We start from the raw sequence: 17,967 nt of genomic DNA on the forward strand, positions 1-17,967 counted from the left end.
AACATCCAACAGGATGTGGATGTGGATGGGAGTGCTACCCTTAGTCTGAGCAGGTCCCTCCATGGCTCTCGAGCCTCAGTTTCCTCATCTGTCAGTCAGTTACTGTGACCCCATCTCGATGGATCTCTGGCAGGACCAAACAACAACCCTGGCCAGGGACAGCGTCAAAAAGAAGCATCTGGTCTTTGGAGCCATCTGAGCCGGTCTGAAATCTGGCTCGCCTTTTATTCACACATGACCCGAGTTTATCCCTTGGTTTTAAGACTCGGTTTCCTTATCTACAAGATGGGTAGAGCATCCCCTAGCCCTCTGCTTTGTTCTGAGAAGAAAATGCAATGACACATAGAAGTTACTTAGCACCACGTGGGGGCACAGGGAAGCTACTGTCATCACACAACAAAAAAATGGGGGGGGGGCTCTGTTGTGCGAACTTCCCTCCCACCCTTGCTAATGCACCTGCAGGCCAGGCCATCCTGGATGCTGGGGACACACAGGGGCTGGACGCATGTCAGGCCTCAAGGGCTCTGGGCTGGGTAGCTGGAAGGCTTCCTAGGCATGGTGAAAGGGAGGGGCCTGAGCCCCAAAGTGGAGAGCAGTGGGGCACGTGAGCAGGGACTCCGGACAGAGGACATGGTGGTGGGGGATCAGAGGGACACAGCCAGGAAGGTGACCAGGCAGTGGGAAGCTGCCGAGAGAAGCCGCCGAGATACTCAGGTCACAGTGCACCCAGGGCCTGATTCTGACCCAGGTTGGGGTGGGGGAGAGAGGAGAGATCATAAAGCCCTTGGAAAAACACAGAGGCCGGGAGACAGAGAGAGGGGACTACAGACACAGGCTGAGGGAGAGGCGGACAGGCAGGGGGACGGAGTATGGGAAGAGAGAATAAGAGACAGACCTGGGGTCGTGGCAACCGGTGCAGGTACTGACGGTCAATCTGTCTCCTCCTGGTCACTCACTGACCCGCAGTGTGACCTTGTCCTATCCTGACACCTTGTCCTAGGCCACCTTTGCCTTGTACACCAGACAGGGGGCCGCCGATGCCCTCTGGCTCCAGCTGGGCAGGAGAGAGCTGGGAATCTGCCACCGGCCCGTGGCCTGGCACCACCTGCTGCCAGGGGCAGGGCGCCCAAAGGCTGGGAAGCCCACAGACTCCAGTCTGCCCTCGCTGCTGGCAAGCCCAGGGCCTCAGAACAGGCCTCTCTACCCCTGTGCCCATTGTCCCAGGCCTGACTCCCGGGCTGGGGGTCACCCGGTTCTCCTGGCGAGTGCCCGAGAGGCAGAGCTTCAGCCAGACGGCGGCCTGACCCTCCCTGTGCAGGGAGGAATCCAGAGCCCACAGAGGGCAGGGGCTCAGGGTGGAGCTGGTGGCCAGGTGTGTGACAAGCACACGGAGGAGGCCCCCAGAGGCAGCCGGCCACCCCAAGACACCACAAGTCGCTACCAGCAGCATGCAGCCAAGAACACCCCCAACGGGTCCGCTTTCCAGCACCGGCCACTGGAGGAACTGGAAATGCTGCTTGGGGAGAGCACAGGCGCTGGTTCCCCTCTTAGCCGGCCATCACTTGGGCCAAGAACATCACTCGCACCCGCTCAACACCCGCCCTCCCTGGGCCTCCATCCCATCATCCGCAAAGTGGGGGTACCGGCGTCCACCCCCCAGGACTGTCCTGAGCACTAGGACACAGTGGGACATAAGCGCTTGCCTTGTAGGGGCTGGGTAAATTTTAGTTTCTGTTCCTGTTATTATCACAGATACATTTATATACTTGATTGTCATGTTTCCCCCCAACCAGGATGTAGCATCCACAAGGAACTGTTTCCAACCCCCTGCCTGGAACTGTGTCTGACACACTCCGGGCCCTCAATAACTACGTGCTCAATGAACGCACTCATGAATGAAGGAGGGACTGCATTTGCTCCCGGGCAAAGCCCCTCTCTGAGTCTTTGCTCATCTGTCGAATGGAGCTGCCACAGGCATAGCCAGGAGATGGTATGAGCTGGGAGCCCGGGACTGCGCCTGGCACAGCCCCCCCAGGCATACGGAATAGATGCCAGTTATTATTATCCTTATCAATAACGTGGCGCAGGGCCGTGAGTCAGCAGCTGGTGAGGGGAGCGGCGCGAGCAGGAGATGGTTGCAGAACCAGGCGTGCAACGTGTTGGAGCAGGGCTATTCTTGGGGTGCAGCCGGAGGCCTGTAATCACACCCCAGGCAGGCGACAATAAAATCTGGAGTTGGGGAGGGCTGGCCCCCCCCTTTTTTTAGCTCCTCTTGAGCTCTCTCCACCACTGCAGCCAGATTTAGGTGGCTTAATTAATTAGCTAGTGTTTATAAAGCGTTTGAAGAATTTTAAAAGTGCGACGTAAGTGCCAAATATTATTTTAATCTGTGTATATGTGTGTTTTTTCCAGCAGAGAGGTTTTTTTTTTCCCTTGCTTGCTTTGCTTCTCTTTTTCTCGGCAGGTTCTGTTCTGGGAACCGGGCTTGTTAAAAACCACTGCTGCGGTTCTGGGCCTGGGGTCATCATGCTGGCATCGTGGACAAAACCATTTCCTGCTCTCTCCCTGCCCTCCCTGGCAAGGGAGAGCCGCGGTCCAGGAGCTTGAACCATCTCTGGGAGAGTAGGGCGGCTGGGCAGGCATTCTTGCATGCTGCTGGTGGGAGTGGAAATTGGAACATCCTCTTGGGAAGGCAGTTTGGCAGGATGTACCAAAGGTGTGAAAGCTGTTCACCAGCCTTTGCAGGGCTGTTCCGCAAGGACATAACCCTAAACTGGGCATGGGGTTCCCACATGATGATCTTGAAAAAGCTGGGGAAAAAACCCGGGCGGCCCGTGAGAGGCGATGGCTAAGTGAATTACGGCCTATCCCCTACGTGGACTTACACGGAGGCCTAAAGAGGCACCACCATGAAAACTGGTAATCTGGACATTTTTTGCAGGGCATAATTATAAATGATATTGTGATTGTGCAAATAAAACCTGTTCATTGCAAAGCATTTAGAGAAAATGAAGAAGTATAAAAACACAACAATAATCTCCTAGATTACCATCAAAGGTAACTGCAATCCACATTTTGATGTCGTTAAAATATGAGTGAGTAAAAACAATGTAAAATCATACTCAGATAACTAAGAATATGAGCAAACATTTTGCTTTGTTCACTCAGGTGTTCTTAAAAAATAACAAGTTGGAAATGTCCTAATGTCCAAGAGAAGGAGACTGATTGATTCCGTGATGGTGACGCCACACGAGGACTGAGTCTACAGCCATTAAAAATGATGGTGTAGAATGACAATTATCAGCGCAAAAATGTATTATGAGATCAGTTACCGAGTGGCACATTCAGTGTGATCTCAGACTGCTAAATTAAAAAAAAAAAAGTGCATATTAAAGATTAGCAGTGGTTAATTCTGTAATAGATTTGCAAGGGATTTTGTTTTTATGTTTTCCGTTTGCATGACTTGTACAATAAAAAAATAAGAAAAACTGTGCTTTCGGTATGATTATGACTTTGTAAAATAAAATAAAACTGTATTTAAATAAACAACAGCAAGGTACTACATATACAAGGCTATAAAACGCCAACTGTCTCTGGATCATGAATCTAACTAAAACTGAGGGGTTTTTCCTTCTATTTTGGGTATTTTTCAGATTTCCTAAACTGGATGAGTATTGAATATTTATAGTATTCTATTTCATAATAAGAAAAATCTCTACATCTAATACCTATGTTATATATTATGTTTACTGTTTAAATAAGCCTCCCCTCCAGGAACCTTGTCTGTTTTGTTCACTGCTGCTTTCCCCCAGCTCCTGACACGGTGCTCGGCACGGACTCGACGCTCGAGAAACTGTCTGCAGCTACTGACTGATCACTGGAATGTCTCGAGAAAACGATCTAGCATGACAAACACCATGATGCTGAGGAGCGCCATGTCCGGGAAATGAGGCCAGGGGTTGGCCCATTTTCTTTTTCACTCTAGAGTAAACAATATATTAAAATCTTATGTCTTCAGTGAACATTTACTCCTTTTGGAACAAAATTAAAGTCGTGAAATAAAACCTGCGAGTAAGTTCCCTAACAGAAGCAGTCAGCGCAGTGGGTGGTGACGGCCCCCTGGATCTGTTGTGAGACAGCCTGGAGGCCACCCTCAGATTTCCACAAACTCAAGGAGCCCAGGGGCCTGGGAGGCCATGGCCAGAGCTCTGGCCGTGCCGGGGCCTCAGGACCACGTGAAGGCGCAGCCCACACCCGGGCCCCGCAGCAGGGGCGCTCAGTGGCCCCTTCCCAGACCACTGTCGCTCCTGGCCCTCCTTGAGGGGGGTTGCTGGTTTATGACCCCCACACACACCTTGTCAGGGGCTGCCTTTGGCGTCTTCTGGGTTATGATTTAAGGGTTGTGTTTGACAGCGTGCAATGCAGGAGTGTGGATAAGCGTGCACACAGGAGCGAAGGAGCAGACGCAGCAGTGTGCACACATGTGCAGGCGAGTGCAATAGTGTTGCTCAAGAGTGTGCGGGCAGGGGAGCTCAGGAGTGGGCTGTGCACGGGCGTGTGCGTGCATGTGTATAGTGTGCGGGGGTGATGGTGTACACGCGAGTGTGAATGTGAGTGTGTGCACTGGCAGAGGACTGCGAGTGTGTGTGGGGACCACTGTCGGCATAACACCTGTGTGTCCACACGCCCAGCTGTGACGGTGTCGGGCACGCACGGGTTTCTACACACAAGGGTGGTGAGAGAAGGGGCAGGACACTGCCTCTGCCATCAGCTGCTGGTGGGCGAGGCCCAGGGCACCTGCTTCCTACGTGCTTAGGGTTCAAGAGGCCAGCTCCAAACTCTGGACCCCACGCCCCGAGGCAGGGAGCACACAGACCCTGGGGCCGATCCATGGGGGGCTGCCTGGGTGGAGGGCTTGTGGATCCTACGGTTCCCAAGAAGGGGGCTCAGGGCTCGACGCAAGTGTGTGGTGGCTCTGACAACCACAGCGAGGCCCTGACTTTCTCTGCAGGGGGTCTGGTGCATTCGTGCCCTCTCGAGCCCCACGCCAATGCCAGGCCCAGTCCTCGAAGCTACAGGACATAAAGCTGAGTACGACGGGTCCCAGCTCTCGTGGGGCCGAGTCCCTGACACAAGGCACTGACCACCTGGAGGGAGATCAGTGAGTGAAGAGGGGCTTGGGGACCGGGCCCTGGGAGAGGGGTGGGATGTGGGAAGACCTACTGGAGGTGGTGGCCCCTGAGCTGGGTCATGAAGGCTGACAGAGGCTGGGGAGATGGGAAGGCATCCCAGGAAAGGGGGACCACAGGAGTAAAGGTGCAGAGGAGGAAAGGGCTCTGCACAATCCAGGCACCAGGGCGGAGTCCTTGGGACATGCTTGTGGGCCACGAGCAAGCTGGGATGGGGCTAGCCTAGGACTGGGCTTCGGGGGACCATCTGCACAGGAGGCTGGCACTGGTGCTGCCGGACAGACCCATCGTGCTGCAGTAGAAACTACCAGCTGTATCGGAACCGGCGCAAATGGGGATGCACATGGCCTTGTAAATAAAACAGGGGTACTCTCTCCTCCACCCCCACTCCAGGCAACTCTGGGAACTGGGCACTGTGCCATATCCTTGCAGGGAGCGGGCAGACCCCGGCAGCCCCCTCCACGCAGCAGGGAAACTCCTGAGGGGCCAACAGTCCAGAGCTTTGGCTCTTGGGCCAGAAGACCCCTATGTCTCACCCCCAGCGGGGAGACTTGGCAAAGTCACTCTTTTCTGAGCCTCCACTTTCTCGAACCTGTAAACAAGGGGGTCCAACTATCTCTCTCCCCAAGGTCAGATGTGAGTGGTCAGAAGAACTGGACTGAGGACTGTCCTCCTCCCCGCCCTGTCCCACAGCCCATCGACGAGCAGATCTTGCCAGCCCTACTGCCAGGATCTGGCCAGACTCTGATCTCTTCTAGCCACCTGACCGCACCACCGTCCCTGACCTGCATCTTCACCTCGGCTTCCAAGCTAGCCTTCTTGCCTCCGCCTCGTTTCTCTACAATACATGCTCTCCTTGCAGCCAGAGGTGCCTCTAAAACCTAAGCCAGATAACATCTTCCTTTGCTCAAAACCTCCTGTAGCCTTCACTGCACTCTGAGTGAGACCCAGAATCCTTCTGGTGGCTGCCAGAGCACCACAGCTTGCTCGAAATCATGCCAGAGTCTTTAAGCACCTCAGGTCCTTTGCACTTGCCACTGCCTCTGCCTCGTAGTCTCATCCCCTAGATATCTACCCTCTGGCTCCTTCACCTCCTTCAGGCCTATCTGAAAGGCCTTCCCTGGCCACTCTGTATAAAACACTACCCCCTTCATGGCCCTTGCTGTTTTATTTTCCTACATATCACCCACCAAGCGACATATCACACAGGTATTTGTCAGTTTCATCAGCGCCATCTGCCTACCCTAGATTTACCTCTAAGCCCTTTGAGAGCACTTAGTTCTGTTCCCTGCAGGATCCTCCAGCTTTATGTCGGTGCCTGGTATTCACTGAGTGTATGTTCAGGTTTAGCTCTTAACTCTGCCCCTTATGAGACTCCAGGCAATGTCTTAACCCCTCCGGACTTGTGGTTTCCCATCTGTAGAATGGGGAGGGTGATAATAACACTAGGGCTATTTAGAATGAAACAGGTTAACGAGCGTGAAGAGCTCAGTCTGGTACCTGGCAGAGAGGAAGCACGTAAAGCTGGACAGCCGTGACCGTGCAGCAGACATTTAAGGATGGAGGGGGTGACGGATGATCCCAGTTTTAGGACTGAGAAGCTAAGGATTCTCTCCGAAGCAGAACCAGCTCTGCCCGACATATGCACGAGACCACTCACCGCGGCACCTGTGAGCAGGCTGAGCCGACTGCTTGCTAGGAGGCCCGGAGGTGGGGCGGCTTAAAGGCCCTAGTGAGCGTTTGCGGGGTGTAGGAGGGACCTGGAGGTGATGAAGCCATGCCTGCAATGTGGCCCTGTTTGCAAAGCAGCAGGGAAGGAACTATTAGTACGTGTACTGTAAACACGCTCTGTGTCTAGCAGGCCTAGGAGGCCCCGCTGAGGTCGGGAGAGCAGAGAGGGGACACCACCCCACCATCCACTGTAGTTGGTGCCTCGACGACCTAAGGACCTTCTTCTCACCTTCCCATTTTGCAGACGGAGAAACTGAGGCCCAAAGGTGGGGGCTGGACAAGCTGAGAACCCAGGGGCGTTCTTCGACTGCAGGCCCCATTGTTCCTCTAGGGACAGGCCTGGGTGCTCCCATGGGTCCCACGTGTGCATGAGGTCACACAACGGGGAGCCGTCACTTAACTGTCATGATGACAGCCCAGAGGGGGGAGCGCTGTTGTCGCCGTCCCCCTCCTCCAGGTGAGGAAGCTGTAACGCTGCGAGGCAGAGTGGGGCAGAGGCAGGGCTCAAACAGATATCTGTTCCGGGAGCTGGTGCGTGATCACTTCTCCCTGTGACGATGGGGTCCCCTCCAGCTCAGGCTTCTGGATTCTCAGGCTGCCAAGGACGTGCACACATTTTCCCAGCCGAGATAAAGGCCCCCTTAAAAGCGACCCGCATTTATTTAACGGCATTTGCCAAGGCTCCAGCACACTCTGCTGCCGACAGCAGACAGTCTCTGGATGAGATTTTCCCCCAAGCTGACACCATTCACTGATGCCTTTTATAGCGCTCCTTGCAGCTCACAAAACACTTTCCACAGCTCCTCATTCCCTTTAACCCTCAACAGTCCCTGCGCAAGAGGAAACGGGCAGAGGTTCCATTTTGCAGATGGAGAAAGTGAGGCCCAGAACAGGGAAAGGCACTTGCTCCGGAGCACATGCTTATGGACTAAGAGGCACATGCTGGATTCGAACTCAGGAATGGGCCCCAGAGCGGGCACCCATTCCACTGCCACCCCTGCTGGAGAAGGGGGCCTGGGGTGTCAGCAAGACAAAGGGTGGGGAGGGCATCTGGGTTGGAGCATCGGAGCTGGTAGGGGCCCGCGGGAGGGCAACCAAGGTGAGCCTCCGCTTCACAGAAAGAGCAGTTGAGGTTGGGTTTCCTGCCAGTGAAGGCTGGAATGGGGGTCCCACCTGCTATTTCCAGCCTCAAACCAGGACACGATGACCGTGCAACCATAAGAGTAATAGTAACCTCGGCTGGACGGCATCACGCCCCGCCAGTACCAGGAGCACTGCGGGCCTCGCTGAACTGCCACAGGGACCCAGCAAGACAGGGCTCCCGTTTCCCAGAGGACAAGACTGAAGCTCAGGGTCATGGGGCTGCGGAGCAACCGGACTCCACCTGCATTGTCAGCCGCTGCGCCAGGCGGCTTCGCACAATGAATGAATCTTCGGGAGCGGCTGACCTCGGGCTGGGCCCTCCAAACCAAACCCCGCTGAGAGACTGGAGCATTAATTGCATCACGTTTCATGGTTTGCCAGCTCGTTCATCACGGTGTCTACACTGGGGCAAGCCGTTTCGGATAGCCAGAATTTTCAGTACCAATTCTGGGGTCTCTTGGCTACCTCCCTCCACCCGGGCTGGCCCTGATATCTGTGTACTTCTTGACGTTTTAGGGATCACTATGACAGCAAGATGGGCGGGGATTTGTGCCGTGGCCATGGCCCCAGCCACAGAAGTGGGACTGTGTAGTAGCGAGGGCAGGACTGTGCTTCAGGCCAGGGTTACTGCCCATGGGACCTGAGGGCTCTGAGCCTTCTCCTGAAAATGGAGCTCTTACTACCCACCAGCTGTTCCTTCATTCAGCTGTATGTATTAGCCCGCCTACGGCCGCCAGCCCTTGTGCTCAGGCCCCAGGAGGCCCAGCAGTGAGTAAGACAGACACAGTCCCTACCCTCATGTAGGCTGTAGACACAAGACCGAAAGAATGACACAAATATAAGAAATGGCTAGGAGTGCTCAGAAACAAATGTGTTGTCATGATTGAGAATAACAAGGGGGACCTGCTTTCAGAATGGTGTGGCTGGGAAAGGCCCTGCTGATGAGGCGAGATGAAACCTGAAGGAAGCAAGAGCCAGGGAAGGTGTTCCAGCAGGAGAGAAGAGCACGTGCAAAGGCCCTGAGGCAGGAAAGAGGCTAGTGCATAAGAGGGCCAGAAAGAAGGCTGCTGTGGCCAAAGCCCACAGAGGAAGGAGAGGGTGGTATGAGATGAGGTCAGACAGAGAGACGTGGTCCAGAAAATGCCATGCCCCATGGATCACAGTAAGAAGTTTGATTTTATTCTAAGGGCAGTGAGAACCACTAAGAAGTTTGGAGCAGGAACAAAGAGGATTTGATTCAGCAGGCTGCTCTGGATGACGAGATGGGAGGAGGTGCAGGAAAGCAGTGACGAGGATGCTGCAGCCCTTAGGGCCTGGGCTCAAATCCTAGCTTTGCACTTATAAGCTGTGTGACCTTGGGCAAGTCACTGCACCTCTCCGAATCTCAATTTCTTCATCCGTCCAATAGGTATACTAATAGTTCCCATATCACAGAACTGTGGTGAGAATTTAATGAGGCGATGCACAGAGTAATGATTCTATCACAAGGTCCAACATGTTCAATGTCAAGGTGCTCAGTGAGCCAGATTGTATTTTGTCTGGCCCTGACCTCTCCCTGTTGTCACACTACCCATCTCCCTTCACTCCAGCCTCACTGGCCTCCTTGCTATTCCTGGAGCAAAGAAAACTCATTCCAGCCTCAGGGCCTTTGCACTTGCTATTCCTTCTATGTGGCTCGCTCTCCTGATATTCCCATGGCTGCTCCTTCGGTGTTATTCAGGCCTCCACTCCTCACGGAGGCCCTCCCTCTATTCCCACTCGACCTTCTATTCCCTCATCCTGCTTTAGTTTCTTTATAGCACCTGTCTCCACCTGATGCAATATTTACTTGGGTCTGTTTGTCTTCCTCACTAGAACATCAGCTCCATGAGAACAGGTGTTTTTATCTATCCATGGTCGTATCCCCAGCAACTAGAACCACCCTGGCACATAGTAGATGCTCAAAAGTATTTGTTGGACCAATATTTATAATTAAAATGATAATAACAAGAATAGCAAAGTGGTTAAGAGTAAACCGAGGCTGGGATCTGGCTTTACCTCTCACTGGCTACATGGCCATGGGAGGACCCCGACTTGGCTTTCAGAAGCCTCAGTTTCCTTATCTGTGAAATGCGGATGGAGGACGCCCATGCTTGTTGGCACATTGTGAGCGTCAGACTGCAGAGCACATCGAGGGATGCATGTCAGACTAGTAATGGCTGAAGTGACACCTGATGTCTAGCATTTGTTTTCTAAAACTCTCCCAACCCCTCCACTCCCAGTAAAGTGGGGGGCAGGCAAAGCAAGAGTGGCAGATCAGTGTGGAAGCCAGGGGTTGCCCCACCATTCCTGCTCATTTTTGTGTATGTTTGAAATCTTCCAAAATAAAAAGGTAAGGAAGGAGAGCACGGATTCGAGGCTCAGCTCATCCGTAGCCCACAGCGCACTCTTTCCTTCCACGGAGGCTTCCATTTCTGGGGGACACGGTCAGTCGGCAATGGAGCCGGGCCTGGGAGCCCACCCCTCTGGCTGGCTCTCCAGGCGAAGACTCCCCGCGTGCTCACTCCTGGCTCCCCTGATGCCCTGGGCTCCTGGCGCCAATCTGCGGCCATCTCACCCCCTGCGACCCCAAATGGATGTGCCAGGAAACCTCACAGACACAAAGAGACCATCTGTATCACGGCCTGACTTCCACCTCAGCTGTTTTGCATCCCTCTGGACGGACGGCCTGGCCAGACACCTGGCGGGGAAAATCCATCTTGCGGAGGGCTCCGTCCGAAGACCTGCCCCAGCAACGCCCAAAGGAACAGGAAAGCAGTTTCAGCTGTGAAAATAGATGTTTCCTTCGCCAGTATGGGACGGAAACCCATCTTGGAAACACCGGCCACCTCCGCCTCCTGGGAGGATACATTGATTGACAGAAATATGAGAGGAGCTCCAAGAGAGCAGGATGCCAGTCCCCCCTCCCCTGGGCCTCGGTTTCCCCACCTGTCAAACAAGGTTAAGCCATGTCTACCTAACAGCCTGCACTCCGCAGTCAGGCTGATCTGGGCTGTCATCCCAACTCTGCCACTTATTGCGGCCTTGGGTAAGTTGCTCCACCTCTCTGAGCCCAGTCTCCTCATTGGTCCACTGGATCGGATAACTGTGCACACCACCCAACGGTGAGTACCACTGGGGTCCTACTGTGCACACCACCTAACGGTGAGTACCACCGGGGTCCTACAGGCCAAGTGCTCAGCCCAGTAAGTGGCTGGAAACAATCATTCCCATTATTATTACTTTAGTATTTTTCCATGGAATTCGGGATCCTGTCAGATTTCTGGCTTTAACGATGGAAACTTCCAGCAGAGCTCAGTTTTAAAAAGCCTTGGCCTGGAAGAGAGGGTGCTTGGCGTCCCACCCCGGCCTTGCAGTGGATCTGCTGTGTGAGCCCAAGAGTGCCAGGCTCTCTCTCACAGTGGGGCACAGCGAGGCGCTCAGTGAGACCCCCAACAGCTCTCCCAGGCTTCCTCTCTGGCTTTCTGGGTCTGGGAGCGCACAATTCCAAACCTGTGGATCTGGACAGAGACACCTAGAGGCAGCCTGCGCCCACAGCCTCAGTCCCAGGAACAGAATTAAACCCCACTAGCCTGGGGTTCTGCTCGAGTTGTCCAGCCCCCAAGGGCCCCAAAGCTACAGGGAAAAACCCCAAACGGAATAGCACGCACTCCCATCTGGTAGCTTTTGCTATTTTGTGCCCACTGTGTGCAAGAGGCTGTGCCAGGTACTTTACAAAAGGCAGCCCCACTTTGGTAGAGGAGGAAATCCAAAGAGAACAAAGCTAAGGTGGCTGCGAGGCTGGCTGGCACGTGCCGAGGGTACAGCCAGGTACAGCCGCAAGCATCACATGTGTATTAGTGGACTTGATCCTTGAAACAGTTGCTGACGTCATCTCTGTCCTACAGAGGAGGGAGCTGAGACACACACCAAGGACAGGAGATTCACAATGGATTCACAATCCCCCCCGCCCCCACCATACGCAGTGGAGCTGGGATTCACAATCCCCCCGCCCCACCACCCTAAGCCTGCCTGTGACTTAGCGCGCACGGGGGATCCAGAACCACCACACCCACCAGGTGCTAACCACGTATGCATATGGTGAGAAAACAAGGAGAGAGCAACAAGTAGCCTCAGTCAGGGGCAGAGACAATCCTGGGGGTGGGGACAGTTCAGAGAAGGAGGAGCTCCCTCAGATTAAACTGAAGGAGGAATAGGTTTGGGCATATGAAGATAAGGAGGTACAGGGAAGGGCAGCTGTGCTGGCGGGAACAGCATAAGCAAAGGCAGAGAGATGAAAAAGTTGAGCTGAGGGCACGGATGGGTACAAAAGCGTTTACCAAACTGGGTCAGGCCGCATGTTCACAAGCGTTACACAAGCCAAACGCCTCGTGTTCATATGTTTGGGGAACGCTGGAGTAAACAGGGTCCAATGTGGGATTCTACAACTCCGGGGCTTCTCAGGTCTTAGGTGCTCACGCAGCCGAGGGGCTAGGCAAGCTCTGGTCTACAGGGAGGAAGCCCGTGCGTCTTGCAACATCTTAGGTCAGCTCTTGGGAAAACATGTGGCTGAGAGTAAGCCCTGTCAGGGAGGAAGCCCGCCCATGCTGCTGCACTTTTCTTTTCTTTTTAAATGTTTTTGGAGAAAACTTGGACCCACTCAACAGTTTGGAGCTGGGGAGTGACATGATCTGCGTTGTGTTGACAGGCCAGAAATCTGAGCACATTTATAAAGAGGGAGTGGGGGGGGAGAACCTTCCATCAGTCCAAGACTCTACAAATAAGAAAATAACCTGTCGCACGGAGCCATTGGAAGCAGCGAGCGAGTGTGTGTGGGCTCCGTACAACAGTTTTAGACTCCCTTCCTCTCACACACCCCCTCTCCATCTGTTGCAAAGGGCACTGGGAAGATGCAAGGAGGAATATTCCAGCTCTGGGGCCCTCCAAAGCTCGGCAGCCCAGATGGGGGGCTCTGGTGGAAGCCACATCGCTCCCGTGAGCCGTCACTTGGGAGGGGCCGTTGATGTTTCTGTCTTCAGTGTGCCTTCCGAGAAGCGACCATGACTCAGGGAAGGGCTTCTGCCCCAGAAGGAACTCTTGATAAACCTCCGTCTGAGCCCGGAGGGGGCTCCTCTCACTCCCTCCAGCCTGGACTAAGTCAGGAAAGTTCTTCCCTCAGAGGCTGGATTCAAAATCCCGACCCTCTTCCACTTATTCCTTAGACAAGTTACTTCTCCAGTTTGGGACTCGATTTTCCTCATCTGCAAAATGGGGATAATAGCCACCTCATGCTTTGCTTTGCTAATTAATGAGATGACACAGGGAGGCCCTCAGTGCACAGTCTGGGGTGCAGTTAACTTTCAAAGACATGGGTTCTCCTTCTCTCCACACGTGGCTCACATTAGGACTTCAAATGTGCCAAATGACTATAAATACAGGAATGAATCACACCATGGGTCACCAGGGAATTGGTAAAGGAATACTTCATGGCCAGAAAGTACCCTGAGAACACCATGGCTTTAAAAGAAACTTCCAACAGCTTGAGCGCACTGGGGCCAAAGTGCCCCCCACCCTCTTTGTCTTCTTGAGAAAGAGGAAGTGAGATTAACTTCACCATTTAGGAAAGTACACAGACCAGCATGTCCCCCTCTACCAAGCGTCAGAAGGTCCCTAGAGAGCCCAGCTGGCCACGAACACCTGAACCCCAACTTGGCCTGGCCTCCTCCAGGCCAGACTGAGGAGCCAGCGGGAGCTCACCAAGGTCCGCCCAGTGGGGGCCCGGGAGGTCCATGACCTCGGTGGGGCCAAGCAAGGAGCCTGCAGTTTCCATGGCAGGGGCTGCGGGCTACTCCGCAGTCAGGCTGCCCAGGTGTCCCTGGGCCCCTTGCCCTGCTCTCCCAGCCTCTGAATCTCCCTCCGTGAGGTTGTTTTAGGAAACAGGCCTCACGTTGGCTCCAAGAACACAGGTTGGTGACTTCACTGGCATCTTTTTAGAATTTCCCTTTGGCAGCATTTGTGCTAAAGGCAATCTTTAGAAACTTCTTCTCCTGCCTTCCCCAACCCAGATAACTCACATGACCAGCCCCCTGCAAACAGCAATCATGTGGAGCCCCAGCAATCATGTGACACCTCCCAGGCTGACAGTCTCAGAAAGACGTTAGTAGTCATTCAATCTAACGCCGCCTTCCTAAGCCTGACATTTGAGTTTCTCACTCGAACAAATCTATTTTCTTGGAAAATTGGACAACTGCCTCCTTCTACCTTCCTGCCCTTCTGTCCTGCCTCTCTTCTGCTTTGTCATAAACTCCATGCTGGGAGCAGCCGAGGGAGGGGGGGCCCCGAAGCCCCATCCTGCAGCCAGACCAGGTGAATCCCATGCCAGGGTCCAGAGTGTGACCGGGAGTCCGGAGGACACAGAGTGAAGAATGCTGGCAGGCTTCAGCTATGAAGGCGACACCCCACCCCTGCCCCACCGTCCTCAGCCAAGAAATGTATTCTCACCTCCTAAGATTTATTTATTTCAAAGTTAATCTTGGCCCCTCTGCTGCTCCCACTTTTTCAGCCTATTGATGCTGAATGGATTGGAACGGAAGTTTTATGGCCTAATCTTTACCGTTTTATAGATTGTTTTTATAGGCAAAAAGGGGAGATTTGCTCACAAGAAGGGTGTCGCTGTTCCCAGCCAGCGCCCCAGGAAAGGCAGGCTGCCCATCCGAATACTTGTTAGTCAGCGTCACCGGTCATTTGCCAGATACTGAACTACAGGGTCCTGGTTGGAGAAGGGTCTGGAATAGACATTTAGAAATTAACTTGGGCCCAGTTCCCTGTTTCAGGAAAATGAAGTACTTGTGAGAGACACTTGTGCATTTCCAGGCCAGATCCAGGAAGGATGTGGGGCAGGAACTAGGACTTTTGCGGGGTGTAAATGGCTGGCTCGGGCAGGAAGGAGCAGATCAGATTGGAGATGCCACTCACCAGGCAGACATGAAATGTATCAGTGCTTATTTCCATCCAGCCAGGACCCAAACCTAATGGGAAGACCCGGGGTGGGGTGGGGGATGCCTACGTAGATTCCTGGGGTTCTGGGGAAACTGCAGGGCAGAGAGAAGCTGTTGTCCACCCCCACTTCTCCCTCCACCCACTCTTTGCTAGTTCTCCCTTCCTCACTGCTATCAGATGGTTACCAGTCTCTAGGCAAATGCAAAAGGCGGGGGGGGGGGGGGGAGTGGGTACTGAGCTCATCTTTACCTTCCTCCTTGAGGAGGATAGCGCAGACCCCTCGGCCTACAACACAGCTTCAAGGAGACAAAAAACAAGATTCCCCATTCTTCTCCCCCATCCCAACTTCTTTAAAGCCCTTACCCTGCCGCCTGTGCCCTCCCAGGAGACCCATGGTTTTGCAAAACCCCTTAAGAAGCAGGACTCCTGAATGGTGACCTCACCCCTTGGCGAACACACAAGGTAGCCTTCAGAGCCTGCCTGCTGGAGACAGCCAGGTGTTTGATGTAGGCCAACAAAAAGACATGCTCAGAGCCACAGGTAACAGCCCCACAGAGCACCTGAACTGCAGGGAGCTGCCTGGAAGCCCAGGGAAGGCAGGCAGGAGGAAGTGGGGGAGCCGGAGAACAGCAAGGAGCAGATCATCCAGCCAGAGGCTTTGGCAAGCACAGGGACAATCCACCCATGCTTTCGTGCTTTCGCATCAGGATCTGTTGATCACAGCAGCTCACCCCAGAGTTACTGCGGCCTCCCTTCCTCTCTCTCTCTCTCCCATACACACACCAACACCGTGTTGCTTGGGCACCAGAGGGAGAGCTCACTCTTCCCTAATTGCAACAGCCTGTTTCTGTTCCCTTCCAGGCAGTACCTGGGGGACCTCTGCCCCGACCCCCTCCTCTCAAACCTTGAAGTCAGACAAGCGAAAAGCGTAAGTCCAGGAAAAGAGCTTCCAGAGAAGCCAGGGGCACCTAGCTCTGAAACCTGCTGACAGCCTGCCTCCCCCATCAGATTGGGCAGGGGCTGGGTGGACCAACTCATCTGGGTATGTCCCAGTGCCCAGCAAGGTGCCCAGCACACAATCAGAGTCAACGGAGAGAGGGAGAGTGGGTCCTATCCATGGCTGTGTGACCTTGGGCAAGTGGCTGGCCCTCTCTGGGCCTCAGTTTCCGCATCTGTAACCCCGGTTACAGACGTGTCTCCCCTTACTACTGCTGGACATTAGCCCAGTGGCTCCCAGTGGCGCTCTGACAGGTCTGGGCCCGCAGCTGGGGGACGGCAGCGGCGGGGGACAGGGGTGCTTACCTGTCCAGGCGCAGGACGCGGCGAGCAGCAGGCAGAGCAGCGGCCCGAGGCGGCCAGGGGCCGGGCCGGCGGGCTCCATGGGCCGCGGCTGCGGAGCGAGGAGGGAGAGCGGCGGTGAGTGCGCGCTCGGGCGGGCGCAGGCTGGAGCGGGGAAATGACTAAGGCTCCCCCCTTCTCTCCCCCCCAACCTCCCCTCCCGGCCGGGCTTCCCTACCCCCCCACCTCCCCGGAACAGGCGCCTGGAGCGGCTTAGTAGCCGCCGTCACCGCCGCGATTTTCGGAGGGACCCCCCCACCCCGAGAGATCGAGAGACGGAGAGGGGGAGAGACCCCAAGCGCGCGAGAGATAAAGCCAGGGAACGGCCAGGGAGAGGCGGCAGGAGAGAGAAACAGACCCGAGGGAGCCAGGCGGAGAGCCAGACACACGGAGAGGCGAGAGAGGGGGAGAGGGGAAGAGGGGGAAAGAGAGAAAGAGGGAGAGAGAGCGAGGGAGAGAGCGAGCGGGAGAGGAGTGAGCGAGGCAGCGCGCAGATCGCGGCCGCCAGCGCGGGAGAGAGCAGGACCGCGCGCGCAGGGGCGAGGGGCAGCCCGCCGAGCCCCGCCGCGCCGCCCCCGCCGCTGCCCACCTGCCCCGCCCGGGCTCCTCGCGGCGCCGGCGGCTCAGCTCGGCTCTCTCCCTGCCCGCAGTCCCGGCCGCTGCCCCCGCCCTCCTGGTAGCCCGGCCCCCCTCCCGCCTGCCCTCCCCGCCTCCCTCCTTCCAGCCAGCCCGGGGAGGCTGCTGGGCTCGGGCCCGCCAGCCCACTGTAGCCCGCCAGCCGCGCGCCCGGGGAGGGTGGGGGGGAAGGAGGGGGGAGGCAGAGGGCTGCGTCGCCCCCTAGCCCGCGCGGCGGGCCCAGCTCCCCAGCCGAGGCCCGCGGCTGCAGCCCGGGGAGCGGCCCCGCGATCCCCGCCGCCCGCGCGCCCCGCGAGCGCCCGGGACCGGACGGGCCGCCGGCTGCAACAATGTGCCAGTTCGCGCGCCCGCGCCGCTCCCTCTCCGCTCCCCGGGCCCCGGGCCCCAGGCCCCAGCTCCGCTCCGCTCGCCCGCCGCGTTCGGACCTGCGCCGCCGGCGAGGGCTGGGAGGCAGTGGGAGCGCCGCCGGGGCTGCCCAGAGGCCGGGGCCCCCGCTCCACTTTGCGCAAACTTGTTTTTCTAAGGTCAGCGCGGCGAGCCGGCTACATCGTCCTCTTAAGGTGGACTGGGGAAGTTGCGGCCGGCCTCCTTCCCCCCCCGCCTCCGGACTCGGGGCCGCGGTTAGTCCCGGCTTCCCGCCGGCTGGCGAGCGGCTGGAGGCGGCACCGGAGAGGGGGCACGGGGCGGGGGTGTCTGCCTTCTGCCCCTCCCTGAGTGGCCCTGCCCCTGGGCCCCAAAGCTTAAGGCCCCTCTGGCGGGGGTGGGGGGGTGGACGCGCGCGCCCGAGGGGCCCGGTTCTTTCAGAGCTGGGCCGAGGTGAAGGAAAAGCAGGAAGTAAGTGAATGTAGGGGGAAGGGGGAGAGGAAGGAGAGAGTGATGGTACAAAAATAGCGTGTGTGTAGGAAGGACTTCA

At 55.9% G+C, this 17,967-nt stretch overlaps 1 protein-coding gene across 5 annotated transcripts in view; it reads right to left on the reverse strand.

Moving 5' to 3' along the window:
- Positions 1-17,576, reverse strand: part of LOC114220659 (tyrosine-protein phosphatase non-receptor type substrate 1-like) — a 42,559-nt gene extending 24,983 nt beyond the window's left edge. For 2 of the 5 annotated variants that reach the window (XR_003611606.2, XM_028118638.2), the window contains exons 1-2: positions 17,008-17,103; positions 16,383-16,470 (exon numbers count right to left, since the gene is read on the reverse strand). Coding sequence is in view for 4 of the 5 variants with exons in the window: in XM_028118638.2 (XP_027974439.2) it covers positions 16,383-16,461 (79 nt within the window). In the remaining variant the exon portion in view is untranslated. Of the gene's footprint in view, positions 1-16,382; positions 16,471-17,007; positions 17,104-17,479 lie in introns of those variants that run through there. The other 3 variants (XM_028118637.2, XM_028118636.2, XM_028118635.2) reach the window with 2 other exon arrangements.
- Positions 17,577-17,967: the final 391 nt, after the last annotated feature.

This window comes from Eumetopias jubatus, unplaced genomic scaffold, assembly GCF_037043125.1.
Source record: "Eumetopias jubatus isolate StellerSeaLion01/CBP00866 unplaced genomic scaffold, mEumJub1_p1.0 scaffold_9, whole genome shotgun sequence".
NCBI lineage: Eukaryota > Metazoa > Chordata > Mammalia > Carnivora > Otariidae > Eumetopias > Eumetopias jubatus.